The sequence below is a fragment of the Miscanthus floridulus genome, chromosome 2, assembly GCF_019320115.1.
Source record: "Miscanthus floridulus cultivar M001 chromosome 2, ASM1932011v1, whole genome shotgun sequence".
Lineage (NCBI taxonomy): Eukaryota > Viridiplantae > Streptophyta > Magnoliopsida > Poales > Poaceae > Miscanthus > Miscanthus floridulus.
Genome location: NC_089581.1, coordinates 14,619,084 through 14,637,648, shown reverse-complemented (window position 1 = coordinate 14,637,648; position 18,565 = coordinate 14,619,084). Strand labels below are relative to the sequence as shown.

The 18,565-nt window shown below is 46.8% G+C and overlaps 2 protein-coding genes across 2 annotated transcripts; one reads left to right on the top strand and one right to left on the bottom strand.

Annotated features, from left to right (window-relative positions):
* The first annotated feature begins 3,971 nt into the window (after positions 1-3,971).
* LOC136517787 (subtilisin-like protease SBT1.7) lies at positions 3,972-6,664 on the top strand. Its single transcript, XM_066511433.1, has one exon. The coding sequence runs from the start codon at positions 4,176-4,178 to the stop codon at positions 6,459-6,461; it is 2,286 nt and encodes a 761-aa protein (XP_066367530.1). The 5' UTR covers positions 3,972-4,175; the 3' UTR covers positions 6,462-6,664.
* A 9,279-nt stretch (positions 6,665-15,943) lies between these two features.
* Positions 15,944-18,436, bottom strand: LOC136538008 (pentatricopeptide repeat-containing protein At1g77360, mitochondrial-like). Its single transcript, XM_066529991.1, has 2 exons — positions 16,808-18,436; positions 15,944-16,640 (listed from the first exon to the last, which is right to left on the bottom strand). Exon 1 carries the CDS (start codon positions 18,287-18,289, stop codon positions 16,826-16,828), a length of 1,464 nt encoding a protein of 487 aa, XP_066386088.1. The 5' UTR covers positions 18,290-18,436; the 3' UTR covers positions 15,944-16,640; positions 16,808-16,825.
* Between the last annotated feature and the right edge of the window lie 129 nt (positions 18,437-18,565).

The window sequence follows — 18,565 nt, the reverse complement described above, 5'->3', positions numbered from 1 at the left end:
CTATTTAGTATTGTTGCCTAATTTTCTTTTCCACTCGTGTCATTCAGGATTATAACTGCAGCGTGGAGTTCTTTCGCTCCCCATTCCTAGTCCAGGAATGGGAGATGCAAGTGAGCAATGGAAAGAAAAAGGAAACTCTCAGGCTTGATCTGGTCGAGCAATCATCATTGAAGTACAAGGATGCAGACTTTCTCATTTTCAATACTGGGCATTGGTGGACACATGAGAAAATTGCTCTTGGGTAACTCACCTTGTTCTTTGGTTGAACAAGAATCTCCACTTCATTATTGCTTAAACACTGATGACAGATTTAATGTGCCACAGGAAGGACTACTATTAGGAAGGTAACCATGTGTATAATGAGCTAAATGTCATGGATGCCTTTCATAAAGCCCTTCTCACCTGGTCCAAGTGGATTGATGCCAATGTTAACCCCAGAAAAATTGTTGTGTTATTCAGAGGCTACTCAGCATCTCATTTTAGGTGTGCATCACCTTTTATATTGCAAATTACCACATGATATATTTGATCTTGGTCAACTGAACAAATATTTTGCTGTGCATCTCCACTATGCAGTGGCGACCAATGGAATTCAGGCGGTAGCTGTGACAAGGAGAGCGAACCAATAACCAATGAACAGTACCTTTCAACCTACCCACCAAAGATGAGCATTCTGGAAGATGTGATCCACAAGATGAAAACTCCTGTTGTTTATTTGAACATAACGAGAATGACTGACTACAGAAAGGATGCACACCCTTCCATCTACCGCAAGCAGAACCTTACTGATGAGGAGAGGAGATCGCCGGAAAGATATCAGGACTGCAGCCACTGGTGCCTTCCTGGAGTACCAGATTCCTGGAATGAACTGGTTTATGCTCAACTTTTGATCAGGCAGCATCAAATGCGCCAACAATAAAGGCAACTACTATTTTTTTTTGCTGTGTACCTATATATGATCTGTTGTTTTCTAGGATAATAGTCAACACGGTGATGAAAGTAAGGTCGGCATGAGACCGAGGAACCGAGCCTTGCCAGACAAGGGCAAAATCACAATTAGGCATAAAAACAAGGGGCAAAATCGCATGGGCATTCATGTCTTTTGTACAAAGTTTAACACCGTTAGGGGTGGATGACGGAGCAGGGGCAAACTGATGCTTCGTGAATAGCACAGTAGGGGTAAATTCACAAAGTCAAAAAAATAGGGGCAAAATCACAATTTTGATACAAAACAAGGGTACAAACGCAAGAGCCCCTTTATGATTAGTTATTTATCTTTGTGTTATAACATATCAAATTTTATCCTTGTCTTCCTATAGAAAATAATTGTAAATTGTTAATTGTCATTGTGCCGACACAAATCAGATTTATCGGGTTTGTGGATTTGTATAACGGGTTTTTTATTCTCAGTTTCGAAAATTGCAGATTGCGTTTACAAAAATTACAACAAACAAAATCTATAATTTTAATATAAAATATATGTAATAACCGTTGTCTAAAAAAAATAAAACTCAGACATCTGAATTTTAGCAAATCCCTATTTTCATGCTTTCCCTAGGATTTTGGCCCTAGGGAACCAGTGCATTCCCCAGTAGTATGCCCTCTCCTCTCCGGCTCTCCCTCCCTCGCCAGACGCAGTCCAGTCACGGGCACGCGGCTCTGAGAAGTGCCGTCCACTCGGGGCGGGCTCGCCCACTCCGATCTGACGCAACGCTAGTACGCGACCCAACAAAGCTGCCGCCCCAGGAAAGAGAACCGAAAGGGAGGTCGCCAGCGCCATTCCAGGCAGGAGATGGCCTGGGCCCCGGGCCGGCGGGCTTTCAGCAGGGGACGCCAGTGCAAACGTGCAACTGGCAAAGCGGCAATTTGCAAGCCACTGGTGCAAAGTTGACGACCAGAAGACCCGCTGAAAGTTGAAAACGCATTGGATCTCGTCTTAGGGTGTGCTTGGTTGGATAGATATTATGAATAGAGAGAACCATAGGTGGATAGATGGTGTTTGGTTCGATGGCTTGGCTGGATATGGATATCAGAATATTCCTGCTAGATGCTGGATATAGTTGCCACACAAAAAAAAAAAACTGACAGATAAACTTATCCATGTTTTCTAATCTTTATCATTAGCAAACAAATAAAGGTTAATTAGTAATTATAATCACAAGATTAGTTTTGATAAGTGCTAATATGTTGATTAGCGCACATTTTGTGCGTCAATTAGGGTAGTAGTAGTGCTAATTAACATATTTTATTTTAAATTATTGATTATCATGATAAAAATAGTGTTAGTGTATAATTAGTTGTTGTTACTTTAAATAATATATATAATTAGTTAATTATTCTCATCTCATTCACTCTCATCCACAATCAAACAGAATAATGGATTGTCCCATCCATCTAACCAAACAAGCAATATGGATATTCATATCCCAAAATCTACTGGTGATCATATCTCATCCATCCTTGCCTTCAAACAAAACGCACCCTTAGCCATCCGACTTCTCAGGCGATGAAGGTTAAGAGCACATCAAGATCGAAAACAAGTAGTATGCATCAACGGCTCAAAATAATTACATGATGGTACTATGGGTCTGTCTAAAGCCTAAAATTTAATAATCAAAATACGAGTAAGCAAAATTTTTGATAGTAAAGGCCCTATATTGATCTATCCAACTAACTATTAGCGGTGTTAGCTATGAGAACAAGCTAATAATTAATTTATTAGCTGGGTGGTAGTTAAAGTGTTAACTTAACTTAGTTGAGGATCCAAATTTTTCGCAGCTAAGTTTTGTAGAGATCCAAACAGGTCTACTCTCTCCGTCCTATAATATAGTACATTCTATCATTCAAAATTTATCCTCAAATATAATGCATTCTAAAGGACAAAAACCAGTTTTCATTAAATACTTTCCATTTATCAATCGATCACCATTGATCACATTGATGATAGCGTCTGATTAGGAAATAAAATAAGGGTACATGCATCTTTTATATTCCCCCTTAATTTGTCTTAAAATTTCTAGAATGTACTATATTACAGGACAGAGGAAGTAAGGTTTAACATTTTAGTAGCTACTAATTTGCTACTTAAGTTCACCAGTATCTCACATTCATCTAGCCAAATTTTGGCAACCATTTTTGCCTAATTTGACAAGGCACACTTTGGGTTTGGTAAAACCAAGTATAAGCAATTTCGGTGGCGGATTAATGGGCACAAAAGATTCGACGTCTTTCCCCGAACCCGCTGCTGCTGCAACGGTCGACGAGACTCGATTCTCGCTCCTCCGCGCCTGATGTCTTACGGCTACTTCGGTCCCACTCCACCGTAGCCCAATTGCCAGGCGGCCCACCCAACCAAGAAGCCTCGGGCCTACGAGCCAGCCGCCTTTCTTTCTCCCTTCCACACCGCACCCGACAATCGCCGGTTCCTTCCGGCGAACCACGCACGTTCCAGGTGTCAAGGTGTGTGTGTGTGAACTGTGGAGTGTGAACCGTCACGCGGCGAAGCAAAGCACGAGGGCTTTCGCTCGCTTTCGTCCAAGGCCGCGTTCGTCCGCGTCGATCTGGACGAGCAGTTGCCCATGCAATCGTGGAACTCGCCGTCCGCTAGGCAACAACCGAACATGGGTTCGGCGAGAGGAATTGTTGTTTTCTAGCAGTAGCTCGCTTGCGGCCACGGCCAGCCAAGCCATGCCATCATCCAAGCCGGTGACGACCCACTGTCTGGCTCGATGGCCACGGCAGGCAGGCACCGCCACCGCCACCTCCCACCATCATCGACGTCCGACAACGGTCGCGGGGGAAGTTAACAACTGCAACACGATCGATGTGCAACAGCTCTTGACCAGTGAATACTTTCACGGATTGCGAGCAGCATCTTTGGCTCCAGGAACGGTCATGTGGTGGTGATGCCAAAAAACAGAAGTTAAAAGCGGCCAGCCATGTGCAGTGCGGCCACTCTCGCTCTCTCTCTCTTCCGGTCATCCCCATCCGTCTCCTCCCTCACGCCTTCCCGTCCGATCGCTGCCGCTGTAGCATCGGCCCATCTGTTCCCTTTGTCCTGTTGCAATCATTCGAGACCCCGTTCTTGATTCTATAAATCAACTGTCCCGATCTACCTCAGTCTCACTTCCACTGCCAAGAATCGCCACTCCGTTACCTTCACTCGCTCACTCAGAATGTGGCGCCATGGCGAGGTATGCGTGATTTTTGCTGTGGCCGCCGCCGCCCTCTTGGTGACGGCCGCGGCCGGACGGGAGGATCGGCAGACCTACATCGTCCACATGTCCCATTCCGCCATGCCGAGTGATTTCGTGGAGCATGAGGAATGGTACGCCGCGTCGCTTCAGGCGGTGTCAGATGCCGCCACCGTGCTGTACACCTACAACACCCTCCTCCACGGCTACTCGGCGCGGCTGACGCGCGCGGAGGCCGCGGCGCTGGAGTCGCAGCCTGGCGTGCTCGTCGTCAACCCGGAGGTGCGGTACGAGCTGCACACCACCCGGACGTGGGAGTTCCTGGGGCTGGACGGCACGGACGCGCTGTTCCCGCAGTCGGGCACCGGGTCCGACGTCATCGTCGGGGTGCTCGACACCGGCGTGTGGCCGGAGAGGCCGAGCTACGACGACACGGGGTTCGGCCCCGTGCCGGCGGCCTGGAAGGGCAAGTGCGAGGACGGCAACGACTTCAACGCCTCCGCGTGCAACAAGAAGCTCATCGGCGCGAGGCTCTTCCTGACGGGCTACGAGGCGGCCAAGGGCCCCGTGGACACGTCCAAGGAATCCCGGTCGCCGAGGGACAACGACGGCCACGGGACGCACACGTCGAGCACCGCGGCGGGCGGCGCCGTCCAGGGCGCGGACCTGCTCGGCTACGCCGCCGGCACGGCCAAGGGCATGGCGCCCCGCGCTCGCGTCGCGACGTACAAGGTGTGCTGGGTCGGCGGCTGCTTCAGCTCCGACATCCTCAAGGCCATGGAGGTCGCGGTGACGGACGGCGTCGACGTGCTCTCGCTCTCCCTCGGCGGCGGCACTGCGGAGTACTACCGTGACAGCATCGCGGTGGGCGCCTTCAGCGCCATGGAGAAGGGGATCTTCGTGTCCTGCTCCGCAGGCAATGCCGGTCCGGGCGCCGCGACGCTGTCGAACGGCGCGCCGTGGATCACCACCGTGGGCGCCGGGACCATCGACCGCGACTTCCCCGCCTACATCATGCTCGGCAACGGCAAGAACTACACGGGCGTGTCCCTGTACAGCGGCAAGCCATTGCCCACCACGCCGGTGCCTTTCATCTACGCGGGGAACGCGTCCAACAGCAGCATGGGCCAGCTCTGCATGTCCGGCAGCCTCATCCCGGAGAAGGTGGCCGGCAAGATCGTGCTCTGCGACCGCGGCACCAACGCCAGGGTCCAGAAGGGCTTCGTCGTCAAAGACGCCGGCGGCGCTGGCATGGTTCTCGCCAACACCGCCGCCAACGGCGAGGAGCTCGTCGCTGACGCGCACATTCTCCCGGGTTCCGGCGTGGGCGAGAAAGCCGGCAACGCCATGAGGGACTACGCCATGTCGGATCCGAAGGCGACGGCCACCATTGTGTTCGCCGGCACGAAGGTTGGCATCAAGCCGTCTCCCGTCGTTGCGGCCTTCTCCTCCAGGGGCCCCAACACTGTGACGTCGAGCGTCCTGAAGCCGGACATCATCGCGCCCGGCGTGAACATTCTGGCGGCGTGGTCGGGGTCCGTCGGCCCCTCGGCGCTCCCCGGCGACAGCCGCCGCGTGGGCTTCAACATCATCTCCGGCACGTCCATGTCGTGCCCGCACGTGAGCGGGCTTGCGGCGCTGCTCCGCGCGGCGCACCCGGAGTGGAGCCCGGCAGCCATCCGGTCGGCGCTGATGACGACGGCGTACAACGAGTACCCCGGCGGCAACGGCATCCTGGACGTGGCCACGGGCCGGCCGGCCACGCCGCTGGACTTGGGCGCCGGCCACGTCGACCCCGCGAAGGCCGTCGACCCGGGGCTCGTGTACGACATCACCGCGGCCGACTACGTCGACTTCCTCTGCGCCAATAACTACGAGCCGGCTCAGATCGCGGCGCTCACCAGGCAGCACCCGTCGGAGGGGTGCAGCGCCAACCGCACGTACACGGTGACCGCGCTCAACTACCCGTCCTTCTCCGTGGCGTTCCCGGCCGCCGGCGGCAGCACGGTGAAGCACACCCGCACGGTGACCAACGTCGGGCAGCCTGGAATCTACAAGGTGACCGCCAGCGCCGCCACCGGCAGCACCCCTGTGACGGTGTCCGTGGAGCCGTCGACGCTGAGCTTCAGCAAGGCCGGCGAGAAGCAGAGCTACACGGTGAGCTTCACGGCGGGCGGGATGCCGTCGGGCACCAACGCGTTCGGCCGGCTCGTCTGGTCCAGCGACCACCACGTGGTCACCAGCCCGATTGCGGCGACATGGACCTAATAGCTAGCGGCCGTAGCAATGGCATCCGATTGGGGATGGCAATGGCGAGCGCCATTCTCGAATGCAAGAGACGGCGGATATCGTTGAGGAGTGCTGTTGTATTGGATCAGTTGATTAGCTCCGGTGTAAGCTGCCGGTGTAATGTAATCTGTAACTGACCCGATTGTGGTGATGCATCAATTAATCTCAAAGGGTTGCAGTCTTTCAGTGTGTGTATGATCATGAAATGATAACAAACAATATTTTTTTTGAGGAATCAGAAGGAGCCAGAGGCTCCTACTGCAAATTTATTGAAAATAAAAGAGAAAGCAAAGTGTCAAAGATTACTGGAAAAAATAGGAAACAGCGAGCAAAACACTCCCATTCTCTATCGCGGCAAATTAACGAACAGTGATTTTTCAACAAAGCTAACAGAACAACGGTCCGAATTTGTAGGAGAATAATCATGAATGTCTCCGGCGTTTTGTTTTGTCATAAGTTTGTCAACGTTTGGGTATTTGGGCCGTGCAGCGCATCTTGCAGAACATGCTGCTCTGCCCCTAACCCACAGCAGCATGTTTCCTGTAGCAGGCTCATGTTCTTTATCCCCTCCAAGTTGAGGAATCTGATAATAGTATACTACAGCTCGCTGACAGTGGTCGGTCTTAAGGTGGATTCAAGCACTTGATTCCCAGATTAGCACACCGTTCGCTCTTGAAGGCCAGCAGTAAACCATACGCAAAAGAAGCTGGCCCAAACCGTCAAGACCACCGGCGTACGCTGCTTGCATGAAGCACGAAAGTATGCAACGCACCATGACATGGTACTTTTCAAGCCTCAACAAGTCAACATCATAAAAAATGAGGCCAAAAAAATCTCGCGATCCGTGATCCTTAAATTCCGCGTCCCGTATGCTTCAGCGCCATTGATGCGAAATCCGCTGCCGTTTCCTCGCTGGATTACGCCGCCCGGACAAGTACTGTACTCGCTGCGGTGTGCCGTGCTGCAACCATGCGCGCGCTGGGCGCTGGCTGCTCGCTTTCTACCACCCACATGCCCGTGGCGCTGCAGGCTCACATGCGTGTCTCCGTGCCGTGGTCACAGGCGGATATAACGAGCTGGTAATGGATCACGGACGCGACACTGCGACAGGGGTGGTCGTAGATATTTGGCATAATAGTCGTTTCGGTCCCTAAATAATTACACGAGACTCAGTTTTATCTCTCAACTTTTAAATCGTCTGTTTTAATCCTCAAACTCTACTTTCAAGTTCAATTTCATCCCCAAACTATGAAGATGATCGTTTCAGCCTTCAAACTTTATATTTTGGGCACAATTTCATCCATAAACTACCAAAGTGTATTTTCATCTTTAAACTTTTATTTTTCAACTCAATTTTGTCTATCCAAAAAGAAAACATTATATTTTAGGCTCAATTTCATCCACGGATTATCAAAATGCATTTTTGCACATCTTCATCCTTTGTCCAGCTCGGTGATGCCCGCTCAGTGAGGGCACAGGGATCAGACAGAGTAGATAAGGTAAGGCGCTCAAGTCAAACCGCAATACCGAGGACCGTACCCTGTCATACCCTGCGCATCTACAGGACGGTGCCACCAGGCATGACAGATAGGCACTATGCAACCTTCCAGGCATGTCAGAACCCAAACAGTATTATAGGCACCGACATTCACCATACCAGGCAAACACGGTAGAGCCTGCTGCATGCATCTGGACATAAAACAGTATTGTGGGCGCCGACAACCGTCTCGTACCAAACAGCGTGGGCAATAAGACTAGGTAGCACACATATACTTTCTCTCTCTTTTTCTGACTTGTAAGAGCCCATCTCCTACGACTATAAAAGGGGATGAGCTCTCTCCTAAAAAGGATCTGATTTTTGGATCTAAATAGTTCTAGAACTCTAAAGCTACACAAAGCATACGCTCCAATACTTAGCGCACGTTAGAGCCCCCGTCACTCTCGGCCCTTCGGTTCAGAGTCCAACCGAGCCTTTTGCACCCCCTTCTTATTACTAATCGTTTGTAATCCCACAGTAAACTTTGAGCACCTGGGCTCAGAAATAAAGTCATCGACCGACTGAAACTAGACGTAGGGCACATTGCCTGAACCAGTATAAATCCTATGTCATTGAGTGCTAGGCCACATCCGATCACAACGCACGGCAAAACTATAAATATTTACTTGTTGGTCACTTTTCGCACTGACAATATCCATATATTCTTAAGGAATAGCGTTTGAAGCAACTGTAATTGCTCCAACAAAAAAATTTGCAGTCGAATATATATAAACGGTACCATTATAAGGTAATATTAAAAATAACAACATGGAATTATTAATGGCCCGTAAAGAATTTTTAGATTATTATTTTTCTATCTCCGATGGCTGGTGGTGTTGAAGCTGATCAGGTGCAACAATACAACGTTCCACATAGGATGATAGACAAAGTTGAGTTTGAAAATAAAAGTTTAAAGACAAAAAATGCAAAGTTTGAGAATGAAAATGATCATCTTTATAATTCTAGGACGAAACTAAGCCTAAAATGCAAAGTTTAAGGATTGAAATGATCATCTTCATAGTTTTGGGATGAAACTGAGCCTAACATTAGAGTCTGATGACTAAAACAACCATTTTGAAAGTTCAAGGATGAAACTGAGCCTTGAGAAATAGTTCCTTAGCATTTCGCCTTCCAGACGCGTGACCGCTGCCTGCATCGGCATGGGAGGGATGTTGCCGACTGGTCTCTTCATTCTCATTCACCGCGGCCGTCGCCGTGAAAGTGGACATGAGATCGGTGTGATCCACGCTCGAGTCGCGTGGTGCGCCGTATCGATGGTGTGGATCTGCTTCAGCTTTTGACGGGCGTGATCCATCGGTGGCAAGCTCTAAGGCCCTGTTCGCTTATTCTGAAATTTGGCTTATGCTGATGTGTTATGCTGAAATTTTATGAGAGGAAAACAATGTTCCATGGTTGAAAAGTAGCTCAAGCGAATAGGTGTAGGGTCGAGATGGCAAACTAGAGAGGAGGGGGGTGAATAGTCCTTTCTAAATTTAATCACACCGGCTAACCAAAACAAATATGGAATTAAAACAATCGGTTTAGCCAAGAATACACCCTTCTATCAAAGTTCACAAGCACCTTATAGAGATCCTAATTAGGCAACAAAGGTGCCGGGCTAGATAGAGCTCACCTAACCAATTTTAGAAGCAATGTCACACAAACCTATGCCACTAGTACTTCAAGCATCGAGGAAGCTCCTACATATGCTAGTAAGCAAAAACACAAAGCCACCTAAGCTCACTAGCAATGCTCAATAATAAGGCTACACAAGCCAAATTATAGAGCGTAAATTTCTTAGCTACACAAACTAAGCAATGTGACTAACAAGGTTACTCAAACCGAATTAGTCACGCAAGAGAGCAACTTCTACGCTACACAAGCAAGAAAGTAACTAGCAAGCTACACAAGCTAACTAATTATAAGAGCAACTACACAAGCACAATGTAAATGAAGTAAATACAAGCTTGTGTAACGAGGATGAGCGTAAATTTCTTAGCTATACAAACTAAGCAATATGACTAACAAGGTTACTCAAACCGAATTAGTCACGTAAGGGAGCTACTTCTATGCTACACAAGCAAGAAGGTAACTAGCAAGCTACACAAGCTAACTAATTACAAGAGCAACTACACAAACATAATGTAAATGAAGTAAATACAAGCTTGTGTAACGAGGATGCAAACCAACGAGAAACAAGGATGACACGATGATTTTTATCCCGAGATTTACGTGCTTGCCAACACGCTAGTCCTCGTTGAGACAAGCTCCAAGGTTGCCGTCGGTCCTCTTGCTAGTGGTGGCCCGCAAGTCACACTCTCCCATGTGGAGTGCTTACCACAAGCTCTAGCACTTGACCCGGTCGGACCACTTGTCGCCCTTCGCGTCTTGCTCTACTAGAGTTGCTCTTCGTGACTCCCGCGGAGTGAGCACAATCCCCTCACAATCAGTTCTCCGGAACACCGCACAATCTTCTTTGCATGCTTCAACGAAGACCACCACCAAGCCGTCTAGGAGGTGGCAACCTCCAAGAGTAATAAGCACCACCGGCTTGCAACTCGATCACCTAGTGCCATTCGATCCAACCTCACGATGCAATCGTACTAGAATCGTTCACTCACTCGATCAGATGAACACTATCAAGCTCAAGTGAGTTAGAGGGCTTCCAAGCACACCTACACAAGCCACCAAGGCTCAAGGGTGCTCCGCTCCTGGCCAAAGGCCGACCAACACTTCTATTTATAGCCCCACGGGCTAAAATAGCCGTTACCCCTATACTAGGTAGATTTCGGGACGACCGGACGCGCAGGTCATGTGCACCGGACGTGTTCGGTCACTGCTTGATCGCCACGTGTCCCATTCAAACGAAATAGCCGTTGCCGCCCAACGACCCTCTCTGACATGCTCTGACGCGATGCATCGGACGCACTGTAGTGAAGTGATCGGACGCGGGAGGGGCAGCGTCCGGTCGAGTATAGAGAGCTCCTAGAGCCGCTCAACTGCGACCAGACGCGTCTAGTGTGGCCGACCGGACGCGCCCCTACGTCCGGTCCTCTCTGGACCAACACTTGCGCCCCACGTCACCATGACCTAATGCTAAACAGTGATTGCTCAGCGTCCGGTCTCTGCTACGAGCCAGAGTCCAGTCACCTCGGTAACTCTGCCCGCGCCTGGTCAGAATACCGGACACGTCTGGTATCGATATCGGACGCGTCCGGTTACATCGGGAACACTGCCGCCTGAGTCAGATACCGGACGCGTCCGGTCACCCCGTGACCAGCGCATTCAACTCCTATTCTTCACCGACTTCTTCTTTGCAAATGTGCCAACATCACCAAGTGTACAACACCTTGTGCACGTGTGTTAGCTTTTCACAAACATTTTTCAAGGAGTTAACCACTCAACTTGCCGCGCCATTCGATCCTAGCAACGATGCAAAGTTAGATCACTCGAGTGGCACTAGATGACCGATATGCAAACAAGTTTGCCCCTCTTGATAGTACGGCCATCTATCCTAAACCTGGTCAAGCACTTCTCTACACAACCTATGGCCCATGAAATAAAATGCCCTAGGTTATACCTTTGCCTTGCGCATTCCATTCCAACTCCTCTATTGTTGATGCAACATATGCACCAACCAATCACCAAATGATATAATCCACTCCATATCATCACGTGACCGTATTGGTTCATCGATCTTGACCTCACTTACTTTTCACCGTTGCTTTCGTCCATCGACGCTAAGTCTTGCTCAAGCTTTACCGCCAAACGGTCCATCGCTCCAAAGCCCCCAACTTGCCCTTCACGCTTGCAACCGGTCCATCAAGCCAAGTCTTGTCTTGATTTTCTCCACCTTAGTCACATGACTCAATGTCGTGTCTCATATGCAATGAGCTCCTTCATCACATGTGTGAGCCTTGCAACATATCCAAGTCATCTTCACCGTCATTGGCATATATTGCTCACACAGATGTACTTATGGACTAATCACCTGTCTATCTCACATAAACACATATTAATCCACCTAGGTTGTCACTCAATTACCAAAACCAAACAAGGACATTTCAACAGGGCGCGCTAGCTAATAGCTAAAAGATGCTAAATTTTAGTTAGCTAATTTTTAGCGGGGGCTGTTTGAATGCACCTGCTAATAAAAGGTTGAATGCTAAGTTAAAGATGCATATGAACTATTAGCTTCTATTAGTAATCCCAAACCTGGTAATGTAACTAATAGTTAGCAGTACTCTAGATAATAATTAGCAGGTCTATTTAGATCAACTAGTACTAATTTTAGCTGGTTTATTAGCATGTCTATTTGGATCCACTACTACTAATTTTAGCTGCTAATTTTTAGTGGTAATAGATCCAAACAGGCTCTAAGAATCAAGCTGATAAAGCACTGTTATTTCATTCAGCCTAATCGGTTGCGCTTAGTGTAGTGTTCCCTCTATCTTAAAATAAATCAACTTCTGAATTTTTTTTAGAAAAATATTTATTTAGTGTCATAAGTATAATTCTTCACTATGAGGTTGGTCAAACTCAAAAATAGTTTAAGTTAGGATGGTTCTAGGAGTTAATTTATTTTGGGATGCGGGAAGTACATGTCTAACTCGTGTTGTTTAGGTTCATAAGAAATTGTTTGCCATATACTCCCTCGATCCAAAAAAAACTTGTAATTATGTTTTTTCAAAAGATCAAACAATTTTAACTTCAATCAGATCTCTAAAAAGCACTAAGATTTATGATACATACACTAAGAGTATCATTAGATTAGTTATAAAATTTATTTTCATAGCAAATCTTTTGAGAGATATAAATATTGATATTTTTTCTATAAATTTATTTAACTTGATTTAAATTTAAAGTTGCGTTCATTTTACCTTTTTGGAACGGAGGCCCATCTACGGTCTACCCGTGTCACTAGCTCCAGCAATGGCGGGGCTCACGAGTCACCTCAATATGACCAGTGAGTAGACGCGCGAGCACTGTGCTCCACAATGTCCACAGTGCCGTTTGCCTTTGCCGCCACTTACGGGGCTTGTTGAGACTGGGGTTACAAATTAGTATTGGGTACGGTAGTATTTTTGTTTGTATTTAATAATTATTATTTAATTATGATTTGAGGTGAACGGAGAGAGAGTGAAAAAGGCCCGGGCAATGAATCCCGTCATCCGTGCGCGGAATTTAATGCGGCGAGCTCGGTAGATGCACGGCGTACGGCGATCTCGTACGGCCCAGGCTCTACTGCGCCCTACTCCCTCCGTCTATTGAGTTTGTCGCTCGGGAATCGGAATTGTGAGGGAGACATAGTTTTTAAACGACAAACTCAATGGGACGGAGGAAGTACGTCGCTACCCATGGCCCCATGACGCGGCGCCATTATTCTACCCATTCAGTCGGCTTTGCCTGAAATCTTAAGCAACGGACCTGCTAAAGGCGTGTTTCATCCGATGACTAAAGTTTAAAGTCTAAGAGTGTCACGTGAGGTGTGACACGAGATGTTTAGATATTAATAAAAAAAATAAATTATAGAATTTATTTATAAATAGTCTATAAACATTCGATGGGACGGAAAAGTGGAACCAACTCCCCCCCTAAATGCTGCGGTGTTATTATTTATTGTTAGCTCCCCGAGGAGGCGAGGACGGCCGTGGTCATCATACTCGAAATGGCAGGACTATCGTGCTTTAGCTGGCCCACACGAAATGGTAGTATTCAGATACTCCTTGGTGTGAACTATTGCAGAGTAGCAACTAGTTCATTTTTTTTTTCCCGACGGCAACTTGTTCATTCTTGTGATGATAGTAGAGATACGTGTTGTATTTCACTTTCTGGATGGCTGCAGAAACACTTGTATCCAAACACGCATTGCATTGTCATGTATTTGGATGATGTGTGTTTCTAGTTTGCAGTGTGGGATTCCAAACACCGTGCAGCGGAGAGTATGTGTATTTTTAGAGTTGTATTATGGATATTATGTGGATATGTGTACCGTTGAAAATTACCATAAAGAAACCAATGTTTTGATTATCCTCTGCAACTGGTTCTTCTGGTATCTCAAATTAACGACAATTCAATTTCTGTTGTCCATATGAGGTCCATGGATGGAGGAGGCCTAGAGCTAAAAAGGTGCAAACATGTGTAGTGTGGTTCTTTTGGTATGAATGGCTTCAAAACTATCGATCCTGATATGTTAGTTAACCTGAACAAGGCCATTTGATATACCAAGATTGATACTATAGATTTGTTTCAAAATTTCCAGACATGTTATTCCTAAAATTGCTTCCAGACTTAGCTTCCAAAACTGAATGTCAAATTTGTTTTCAGAGTCGCAGGTACAGGTTTCATAGTTTCAGGTTTACGGTCAAACTTTAACTGTGCCACACAAAATTCCTTCCAATCCTATATGCACGTGGTCCATACAACCATAAGCAAAACTGTTCTGTTCTTGATCTATATCTCTACCTTTTTTGTTAAAGCACATATATGAATTAGTCTTTGAACTGGTAGATCAAGGAGCTCAAATGTTACTTGCGAAAATTTGTTTTCAGATATGAACTTCATAGTTCAGAGCTAAGTTTCAGAGATATATCAAACAACTTTCTCTAGCATTTTTGTTCAGTTCAAATTATTAATTAGATCGTTCATCAGCAAGGAATACATTATTTGATAGGGCCAAACACATAGTTCAAATTTAGGGTGAATTATTGACATGTAAGTTCATAAATAAATTTTCTTTAAAATGAACACCAAACCTTGAACATTTTAACTGTTTTCGGACTTGGCAAATTGGAACTAAGTTTTACATCATCTCAAAACATTCAAATGTAAACACCACATAAAAAATAGGATTTCACAAAACTTTTATCTGAGCTTTATTTAAGCTGGAACACATCATATAGATCAAATCATGCTATTGCTGCGCTAGAGGAAAGGTTAGCGTCTCAAGAGAGGCCTGCTATTGCGGACAAGTTTAAGAAGCTTGCGCATGAAAACAAGCCTGCTTGGCTGCTGTGTGGTACAGAGCAAGTACATGATATTCCTGAGTCCTCTGTAGTAACCTGGAACTTTTGAATTGCAACGTGCGATAGCTTAAATCATCATGATTTTCTAAGGACATTGACTGTTGTGTGGTGTGCACTTGGTTTTCCTTTGAATTATGAAAGTAAAAGTCAATTACACAATTACAAAGGATGTTGCAAGCTAATTCTAGTTCTATATGCCTATGTGATTAGAATGTTAGTTCTGAACATTCTTACGTTTTTTTCTCAGTTTAGTATTTCCATTCAACATATGGTTATCAACTTATCATGATTTGATTTTGCAACCTTACTATTCTGTAGTCTCTACTCTAATTTTTACTCAATGTATCAGCGGGAGTTGAACAGAGAAACAAGGTTTACATCAAGATGCTGATCCAAAGAAATTGTCTGCAAGATTGAGGAAGCTGCAAAAGTGTCAAAGTTTTAATTGATTATGGCAGATAGTCTCAGATTATTTCATATTTTAATTACCTATTTATTTGTATGGAGGGACCTGTGATATATTTCATTTAGTAGAATTTTCATAAAGTACAGAGAAATGTTGTCAATATTTTTTGGTTAAATTTGAGTTCTGCATGTTCCAGTTTTTGGTTTCAGAAAGAATCTAACGTTTTCATTTGGACAGCATGTGTAGTTTTGAACGTGACAAGTTTTTTTTTGATTTTTTGAGATATTTTTTATATCCTGGAATTTCTGCCCCTTGTCTTCCAAAGAGACACAGGGAACAAATCCCCAAAGGAACAGAGGCACAGGAATCTAATGCTAAGAACCTAAGGTCAACTACTTGGCTACTTGTACGACACCAAAACGTTTTTTATTCACCTTTTCATGCCTGTCATCTAGCTTCACACAGGGGCACAGGGCAATGCCAATTGGTTTGACAAAAGAGGAAAAAAGTCTGTCACATGTAACAGGAAAAATATAGTTAAACAGGGAAAAAACATTAGCAAGTCGTTTATGTTACCTTTGTTATCAGCACAGGGACACCAAACACGCAATTCACAGTCTTCTTGAGCTCAGTAACTTCCTTGGTATTCTTCATGAACGTCAACTTATCCTTTCGGAAGGAAAGCATGGAGCTACTTATACTGCAGGTAAGAGCAATTCCAGCCACCATTTTAAGTACTCAAGAAATGCCCCTTTTCATAGATCAAGTGCTCAGACTAGTACAAGTTTCGATATACTGGTTGGCAGTTCGGCCCTTTTCATGGAGTAGTAGTAGTGACTTGTGCCTGAACAAGTTGGCAGTTTGGCACGAAGTTCTCGAGTTCAGCACATGGGCACTTGTGACTGACACCGGTCCTTGTAGGATTCTTGTGCTGAACAACTCCTCTTGATCCATCGACCACAGTTCATTGCTTTTGTAGGACTCAAGTACGAGTCCTACAATACAAAAGTTTCCGGTGAGCTAAAATATCAGCAGTTCAGCATTTTGGCCATGAGGTGTTTGATAATTGATAGCCATAATGATTGAGTGAGACGCTAAAAACACAGCCATGGCTTGGTTGGGCATCCATTCATCCTTCAACTGGGAGATTTTATTCATAAAGCCTAAATGATAACAGATATGCTCAGCAGCTGGAGTGGCACATAAACCATGAAGAGTATCAGCAACAGAAACTCAGATATAGATTAATAAATAGCACTGCAAATTAAAGAATGAAGAAATAAGAGCAGGTATTTGGAGCATATACCCCATATTAACCATGTGTATCCAAATAGATGACAGGAGTAAGCATCCATACCAATGGAGAAGTGAAGGGTCAATCATACAAAGGTTCTTGAATGAGGATCTTCATTTTCTCGACAAGAAAGTCAAGCACATCCTTCCTTCCTTCTTTCAAAAGTAGCTGCCTCAGCTTGCCAAAAGTTGAACCAGGAGGTCTAATGCCCTTCTCTATCATATCTTCAAGCAGGACACAAGCTTGGCTAACCTCACCCTTGTCACAGAGACCACTGATCAGCACGGAGAATGTGTGCATGCTCGGCAAGAACTGCTTCAACCGCATATACTTCCATACCTTCAGTGCCATCTCTATCTTATCATTCTCACAGAACATCTTTATCATCATGGTGTAAGTATCAGAGTCTGGTTTGCAGCGCTTAATCATGCTGCGGAAGACCCTATATGCCTCATCATCCTTTCCAAGGCTAATCAAAGTATTTAGGATGATGTTCCAGGTCCTTGAGTTCGGGGAGATTCCATGGCCTTCCATGTCATCCATGACTCTGAAGGCATTGTCAAACTTTTTCACTTTGCAGAAGGCAGTGACGAGCGCATTGTACACAACAACATCAGGCACAATCCCATCCTTCTCCATATCCAAAAATGTTGCAACAGCATCCTCAATCCTCATATCAACTCCATAAGTATGCACTAAGACGCTGTATATGAAGGTTGTGGGTTGGCATCCCCTGGAGCTCATGTCCTGCACGACACAGACAGCCTCTTCGACTCGGCCTGTCTTGCAGAGTGCATCGACCATGATACCATATGTGACAATGTCAGGTTGGCAACCAGCGGCAAGCATATCACTATAAACCTCTCGCATCTTTGGGAGGTTGGGTGCTCTCCCCCAACCCTCAAGCAAGATGCTATAGGTCTTGGCATCAGGACTGAACCGATTATTCATCTTGTCAAAGATATCCTGCGCCTTGCATACGTTCTTAGACTTGCACAGTGCACCGAGCAAGCTGTTGAAGGCAGCGAGGTTGTGGGCAACACCATACCTCTCCATGATGTTGAACGTGTAAACTGCCTCATCGAACTTCTGCGCCCGGGCATATTTGCGCATGATGATGCCGAACGTCTCAACATTGGCCACACCCTCCTTGTGCATAACGGCCACGACGTCCCACATGAGTTGGTACTGCCTGATCTTGGCTAGGGACGCGACCACCGTGTGGTAGGAACGCACGGTATGGGCACACCCACCGCGCTTCTGCCTGCGCACCCACTCGAAGAAACGGTACGCGAGCATGCCGGCGTTGTCGATGCGCTCGAGGACGTGCTCCGCGACCTCCGGCGTGACGCGGACGCCGCTATGGTCGAGCTCATGCTCGAGGGCCGAGGCCTTCCGGCAGGAGATGATGAGCTTGCAGAGGCGCTTGGCAAGGTCTGAGGCGTCCAGCAATGTATCACAGCCCACGCTGGCCCCGCCTCCACTCCTAAGCAGTCTTACAAACACCTTGCGTGCCTTCAACCAGGTGTGGTGGAAGTCACCCATTTCTCTTCCGGCACCCACCGAAACCGCTGTGACCGAGACTGTTGCTAAGCTTAGCCAGTCGAGGCCTCGCTGAATCCGGACACACAGGCGAGGCGAAGGCGTAATTGCTCCGCCGTGATCGGCGGCGGCGGCGACTGAGCGGGCGCTACGCAGCTACCGCCAAATCGAAGAGAGGAACAGGTGCGACTGTGCGAGTGCGATCCGGTCCGTTTTGTGCAGTGACCTCGAAGTCAAAAGGCATACGGGCTTTAAGCCTGGTGAACTGATTGGGCCGAC

What these genes read in the sequence shown, in the direction of transcription:
- LOC136517787 (XM_066511433.1), top strand. Translation starts at nt 4,176, where the DNA reads ATGTGGCGCCATGGCGAGGTATGCGTGATTTTTGCTGTGGCCGCCGCC.
- LOC136538008 (XM_066529991.1), bottom strand. Translation starts at nt 18,289, where the DNA reads ATGGGTGACTTCCACCACACCTGGTTGAAGGCACGCAAGGTGTTTGTA.